The sequence below is a fragment of the Papaver somniferum genome, chromosome 3, assembly GCF_003573695.1.
Source record: "Papaver somniferum cultivar HN1 chromosome 3, ASM357369v1, whole genome shotgun sequence".
Taxonomy (NCBI): domain Eukaryota; kingdom Viridiplantae; phylum Streptophyta; class Magnoliopsida; order Ranunculales; family Papaveraceae; genus Papaver; species Papaver somniferum.
Window position 1 is genome coordinate 21,630,089 of NC_039360.1, and position 7,754 is coordinate 21,637,842.

A 7,754-nucleotide genomic window follows, 5' to 3' on the forward strand; every position below is an offset into this window, starting at 1 on the left:
CAAAAAATGACGGAGGGAAGTACCTCTCCAACATACACAAAGTCTCAGCAACTTCTACTTCAAGTTCTATTAATCTCTAGAGATCAACTTCCCTTTGGCATATTTCATGAAAATAAGAACATAACCTGAAAATCGCCTCCCTTGGCCATATAGGTAAAAGTCCTTGCAAAGCAGCGGGTAATATTTGTTGCATAAGAACATGATAATCATGAGCCTTAAGAACACCTAAGCAACCATCTTTAGATAAATGCTTTCTAAGATCAGAACTATACCCATATGGAACCTTCAAATTTCTCATCCTATTATAAAATATATCCTTTTCCTTGTCGTTTAAGCAGTATGGTGCTGGTGGAAGGATCGTTTTGCCATTTATCTCTTCTGGATGCAATTCTGGTCTTATTCCCATACTCTTCAGATCATTGCGTGAGTTTAGACCGTCTTTTGTTTTGAACTTTATATTCAGTATACTACCAATGATACTCTCGCAATTTTTTTTTCTGTATGCATAACATCGATATTGTGTCGTAGTAATAAATCCTAGGAAGATGGAAAAAACCTAACATTAGTAACTCTATAAACTTAGAAATGTTTTTTTTTCCCTAAGCATAACCATACAGATTTTTTATCAACTTACTTAAACGATAACCCTTAATCTATGAATTAAAACAAACAATGAAGAACGGAAAAACAACTTCTTACAAAATTAGACCTTAGAAACATACATTTCAAAATCTACAAGTTAAGACATGAAGAAAACAAAAATGTAACATCCACTAAACTGATACTATTTCAAACCCATGTAGTACAACATCAAACACCATTATGAAAAACCAAAGATGCGATTTCTAACGTCTAGAGATGTCAACCAATAAAGAGCCAATTAACTGCAGTCTACATCTCAATATGTACAGGACACCTCTTACACAAGCCTAATAAGCACTTTTATTACATATCATGTACTGTAGCTGCATTACATTTTAAGCCTAATAAGCACTTTTCTCAATATGTGAAAGTTCTAATGACATATCAACCTGTTTGAGCACCAATAACAAGTAAATACGCTACCAACAAAGTTTCAATTTTTTTTGAGTTGTAGTAAGGCTGCAGCTCTGACTTGTTAAGCAAACTAAATGATTTCAGGTGAACACTTGTGAACTTACAAAAGTTGAGACATAAACAAGTAAATTTGAAGTTAAGCAAACTATTACCAAGTAAATTTGAATTTACAGAACTGACCTTCCAGTAAGCTAAGTCGAAGAATATTGATCGTTTGTTAAACACCCGAAGCTCAGTTTCATCATCAGGTGTACCAGAACTAGCCGCATCAGTAACAACAGCCCTTTTCCGCTTCCCACACTTAGAATTACCCACATTAGCACCTGTTGCCACACTACTCTGCCCCTTACTCTTTTTATTCTTCTTCTTTTCCTCTTTCTTTTTTCTTATCTCCTCCCCGTTCTTCTCCGCTTTCCCAAAGTCATTAACAATACTACTCTGACATTCAAGTGCGGCAGCACCAGACATAACAAGTGGCTTTTCCTTTTTCTCAACCTCCCCATTAACCCAGACTTTTTTCTGCCGAAGAGGATGATTATGACGAAGAAATCTCCTATGATTCAAGTAAACAGTTTTACGACTAACTGACAACCAGTTTGAAAGTGTATTTTCACCGCAAAGAGGGGAAGCTGCCTTCCCTTTATATGTACATCCAGATAGATTACCATATGCAGGTAAATCGTTTATTGTCCACATTAATAATGATTTCAAGTTAAATTCTGTTTTAGTAAACGAATCATATACCTGCACGTCATTCTCCCACAACTCAATCAGATCATTAATCAAGGGCTGCAAGTATACATCGATGTCATTACCCGGTTGTTTTTTTCCTGGAATCAACATGCTCAGAATTATGTTTTCGCCTTGCATACACAACTGAGGGGGCAAATTATAAACCACGATCATCACCGGACAACAACTGTGGGTTGGGGAAAGATCGCGAAATGGATTAAATCCATCAGCAGCAAGCCCAAGACGCAAATTACGCGAATCTGAAGCAAACTCGAGAAACTTTCTATCTATGTGCTTCCAAGCCAAAGAATCTGCTGGATGACGCATCTTCCCATCTTTACTCTTGTTCGTCGCGTGCCATATCAACTGCTCAGCCAGCTCTGCTGATTGATACAATCTCTTCAATCTCGACACAATGGGGAAGTATCTAAGGACCTTCACCGGTATCTTCTTTTTGGGCTTGTCTATCATGTCAGCATCGTCCATGTTAGATGTGTCTTCCTTCCACCTAGAATAATGACATTTATGACATTCTTCTGCATCTTGCAAGTCTTTTCTAAACAGAAAACAATCATTCACACAAGCATGTATTTTCTCGTAAGTCAATTGATAAGATTTCAGCAGCTTCTTCACTTCATATGTTGAGCAAGGAAGGCAATGACCTGGCGGCAACAAGGAACCAATTGTCTTGAGAAGTTCGTCAAAATATTTCCTAGATAAACCATTTACTGTCTTGTGCCTATAAAATTCAACAATGATAGATAACTTTGTGTGTGTGTTACAATTAGGATATAACGGTGTGTCCCCCTCTTCCTCCTGGTTGTCCAATCCCTCATCTTGCCTAGTTTCATGTCCCTGATCGATATGTGAATCACCTTCAACATCAGTCTGATATGAACCCCTTGTTGGTCCCTCTTGGATAACATTATTAGAAGTGACATTCGTCTCCCCGTGAAAAACCCACTCAGTGTATGTAGGATCCATACCTCGTTTCAGCAAGTGAAAATACACTCTTTTTGGAGGAAGTGGCAAAGCAAGGTTTTTACAATCAACACAAGGACAACTGAACTCGTAAGGATTTCCAAGTTTCTGACAAACAGTATCTATGAAATTCTGCAAGGCATCCTGATATGGAAGATCATCCCTACATGAAAGAACGAAGAAATAATTAAGCACGGTAATAACGTAATACAAGAGTGAAAACCAATGTAAAGAATGTAATATTCTAGTTAAAAAAAGCTTTGAAAGAATGAACAACATATTAACCTTGACCAATGAACCCAATCTTTATCCATCATTTGGAATGACTTGAATCTTCAAATCTGTTCAGTTCTTCCGGTTAAAAAAGTCTTTGAATTTCCCTGCTCAACCAACACTGGAGCCACTTCTTTGGTTGAAGATATTTACAGTCCAAAATAATGCTTCAGTTACTCCATAAGACCTTATTTATAGAAGTAGTTACTGACCAATTACGTGATGTCATTTAACTTTAACTCCTTGCACAAATTAAGAGCTTCCAGCAACTCTATGGCATCTGCATATATATTCAGTGTTCAAGATTGGGATGGTGAAGGATCTGGCAGCATAGTATGCACGTACCTGTAGAATCAAAGATTAGTATTCCCACTCCAGCAATTCTGAGATGCAAAGAATTTTCAGCATGAAGTGCAGAACAACATGGCAGAGTTAAGAACAACATGGCAGAGTACTATGCTCACTATCAACCAAACTAGCAATGTCGAGGCTCCACAGGTTCATAATCATTTGAAAAATCAAACTACTATTCGCACTATCAACCAAACATGGCAGAGTACTATGGCAGTATATGCACAAAAGATATTTCAGTATATGGCAGCATATGCACAAAAGATACAAAAACATTACACATGGCAAAGCAATACTAACTTTCACCAATCACCTACTTATTACCTAACAAAGTCAAGTCATCTCTCTCAACTTCATAATAATATGACTGTTAAGGGTAGTACACAGTCTTAGAAGACTATAAGCACATTCCTTGATCTTGTAAAAATTGAGCCTCGTAGGCTAATTTTTCACCAAAATCTAAATAGTTAGCTGCATTACAAGTCATATACTAGTGCATATGGGAGCAATAATTCATGTACTTAAATAATGTTCAATCAACCAAAAAGATGGTACGAACAAACTTAACCAAATGAGATGAATGCCAAAAGTACACAGTAAGAATCTGGGCGAAAATGCCGCACAAACACATCAAACCAACCAGCAATGTCGAGGCTCCACATGATTCGTTAGAAGTCGGAATGAAGAGCTTGACCCTAATTTAAAAACTAGAAAGAAACACCTTTCATAATCATTTGAAAAATCTAAATTCGGTTTTCTATGTTTTAGTTTGAATATAAGAAATTCAATTGAAACAGTTATGCAAGTCTAAGAGAACTAAACTGAGCACAATTCAGTATCATCACTTAACGTGATTTTAACGGTGAATATGGGTGGAAACTCCAAAACTCCATTTTGGACCACACACGGAGATGGCATGTGGAAACTTCATGACATAAGAACAGTATAATGATTTTGCTGAGCCATCTAACTCTAAGGCCTTGCCAACCAAAGAGGTCAGAATGAGGGAAATTCTAAAAGACTCACTACCAGCCAATAATGATTTTGCCGAGCCATCCAAACAAAGTATGTGATAGACACATTTTTGTGTCTAATTTGATCTCAATATTATATATTGTTGGCACTCGATTTTGTACTAATTTTGTTGTTTTATGTATTTGTAGGTATTTTTTGGAAATAAATATATTTGGAAAATTCGGCTCGAAAAGTTGATTTTGGCACCCGGAGGACACGTGTTATTCGGACTCCCAAGTTTGGATAAGGGGTAACCTAATTACTAAGGGGCACCCCCAGGTCACCCAAGGCATCTACTATTCGCACTCCCACTCTGAATAAGGGGGAGGTCATCTTCAACATTCAAATTTGTGTTTTGGCGGGAAAAAGCATTTCACTTCTGGCAGATTTTCAATCAACAAAATGAAGGTGTTATAGTGCGATTCAATCGCTGAAAATTGGTGGGAAGTTGTGATTTAACATGGAAAAGCTAGTGTGAGTGTTCTTTTAGCCCAGAATTGGCTAGCCAATTCACGAGCTCAAAACAGATAAAACACGTGCAGGGAGAGTTTCTTCACGAGTTCTGGAAGAATTTGTGTGTGTTCTGCTCGTGTTTGATGCATCGAGAAACCTTGTGGAGCATGTGTAATCGAATTGGAGCGTTCTGGACCGGAGAAAACGAGTGAGAAGCTAAAACAGGGAAGAAAATATTACTATAATATTTTCTTTCACTACCGAGTAAATGAATATTTTTGGGAGTAATTGAGAGAGATTCGATGGGCCTGTTGTCTATAAATAGGTTTCTGGGGTTTAGTAGAAGGGTTTCCGAGAGTTTGGGGGCTTGAGGAGAACTGAAGAGAAAGAAATCAAGATGAACAGCAAGCTTCCTGCTGCTGTTTTCTGCTGCTGATGAAGATGAAGAACACGAAGAACAGACTCGCAGAAACCGTTGTTCTTCAACAGAGACAACGACAGTGGAGAATGGGTCGTAGGTGTGGGTCTTAGAAACACAGAGACAACAACACTTGTATTTTATCGTTTAATCTGGACGCCTTTTGTGCGTCGCAGACTACAGTTTCACATCATTTTCTCTTCTTCTCTTCATTGGAAACACCATTTGAGCCATAATAAAATATTTTGAGCGTGCTTTCATCATGATGATCTAAACCCAACACTGGGACGATGGAGGAGGCTGAGCTTCATACATGGGTAATTTTATTAATTCTTTTTAAGACTTTTGCATTAAAAATTAATTGAAATATGATTTGATTAAATTGGTTGTCATTTGATTAGATGGATCATGCTTAGCTTAGATGATTTGATGTCCCATGCTTAACATTTACAATCGATGTTTTGAGAATCTACCTTGGCAAAAATAGAGTCCATGTTTTTATTTCTTGAGCTAAAATTGTTGAGAATAAATAAGTGAACCTTATGTTTTGAAGATTGGATAAATCCTTAGTCCTAGTACCTCTCGCCCATTGTTAATATTATTTGTATATTTATTTTTATTAAATCTAAAAACTCTTCTTTCACAAGTCTTAGAGTTCGAATCTTGTTTACTACAACCCATCAAAATCTTATATCAATTGGCGTCGCCGACGCGGATTTTTGCTTAGGTAGAATTTTTAGGTTTTTGTTTTTTATTATTATTATTATTCCATTTGTTGTTTTCACGTCTCTTTGTGTGTGTCTTTGTATTACAGGTTTGGAGTTAGATACTAAAGACCTTGGAATCAAAGCTTAAAGCTAAAAGAGAGGGAAAAAGACAAAGCAAGAAAAAAAAAGAAAAAAAGAGAGAAAAAAAAAGAAAAAAAAAAGAGAGAATTATTATTATTTTTTTTTTAAACTTTCCATTTTTTTTGTAATAATAATTATTATTATTTTTTTATTTCTTTTTTTTGGACTGGACAATCGGGACATTTTGTTTAATTATTTTTTTAAACCCTACGGAAGGGTTATATATAAAAAAATAAAAAATTATTAAATATAAACTGTTTGCAGGGAAGGACGACCATTACGATATCGTCTCGGCCCCTCGGGTTCGCACACTGACACCGGAGTCAGTGGCCCGAGTCGACTACAGCGGTTCTTCGCCCGTCTGGTACGGGAGGTAAGCCTTTCGAATCACCCGCGAATCCCCTGTAAGCGGGTTTTCTGTCTGCCTTAAGGTGAATATTTGTTGAGGACTGAACCGGCTGTTTTAATTTCCTAGTAAAGGGAAAGAACCGGCCATACAAGATAAGGGTTCGGATTTCATCACTGTTCCCTTCTTGCCCGCCTTAGGAAAACGAAACCAAACGCGAACCTAATTTTCACTAGAAAGAGACCTATAGGGTAACGAGCTTAACAGGAAAGTCATTCGAAAAATATTGGTTACTCTTGTAAGCATACTTCAAAGTTCTTGATGGTTTCTGTGAGTTGAATGCGTGACTGCGCCGCCTTGAACCGGTGAGGCTTTGGGTATCAAAGCTCCATTGAGCTTCCCTCGCCTCGATTCAACTTACTTTAACTCGGATTGATTCCAGAGGGGTTTGCTTAAATTGTAACGAATTCCCTTTCGAAAGATTAGAAGCTGGTCTAGAAACAATCTAAGTGGAGCCATCATGCTTTTTGTTTGCTAGAAATTTTTAGGTTTGATTTGGTTGAGTCAGCATTGTTTGTGATTGTGTATAATTCCCTTGCAATTAAGAATGTCGAACTGGTATGATAGAAGCCAATACAATGAATATCAACCTGAATTTGATTATGGACATCATCAGTTTTATGACCATAGTGGGAATAGTAGTTGGGAACTTCAACCTTTTAAAGGTTATGGTTCAAACCATGGTGAGCCCAATTACTATCCACACACGAATTGGTCTTACGAGCAAGAAAATCAGGAACATTGTAGTACTAGTTACTCGTTTTTGGAAACTAGTCCTGATTATGATATTTCTGAACCTGTTCCATCTCTAGAAGAGACCCAACAACGGATTGAAGGACGTATAAACGTTTAGTTGCAATGAATAGTTCAAAAGAAGAGTGTACACGATATTCTGAGATTAAAAACGAGAGTGGTGAACGTATAAGTGTTATGCTCAGTGAAATTCAGGCACGTCTAGAGGCAGAAAATGAACAGTTGGCTAATGGTGCTCGAAATAATCTAAATTTCCAAAATAGTGTTTCTAATTCTACCCTTGATTTCAATAGTGAATATTTGCCTAATTTAGAGGACGAGGTTAGAATAAAAGACACTACTTATTTAGATAAGGTTCAATCATCTTTGTACTATTATGATGATGAGGATAGTAGTAATGAAGAATCTGAAATATGTAGGCATAGTGATCAGGAATCTATTATTCCAATTGAGCTTTATAATGATTATA

The 7,754-nt window shown here is 37.0% G+C and overlaps 1 protein-coding gene across 1 annotated transcript; it reads right to left on the minus strand.

Moving 5' to 3' along the window:
- Positions 1 to 983: 983 nt before the first annotated feature.
- On the minus strand, positions 984 to 3,487 carry LOC113359135. Its single transcript, XM_026602814.1, has 4 exons — positions 3,388 to 3,487; positions 3,262 to 3,322; positions 1,237 to 2,932; positions 984 to 1,031 (listed from the first exon to the last, which is right to left on the minus strand). The coding sequence occupies exons 1-4, from the start codon at positions 3,485 to 3,487 to the stop codon at positions 984 to 986; spliced, it is 1,905 nt and encodes a 634-aa protein (XP_026458599.1).
- Between the last annotated feature and the right edge of the window lie 4,267 nt (positions 3,488 to 7,754).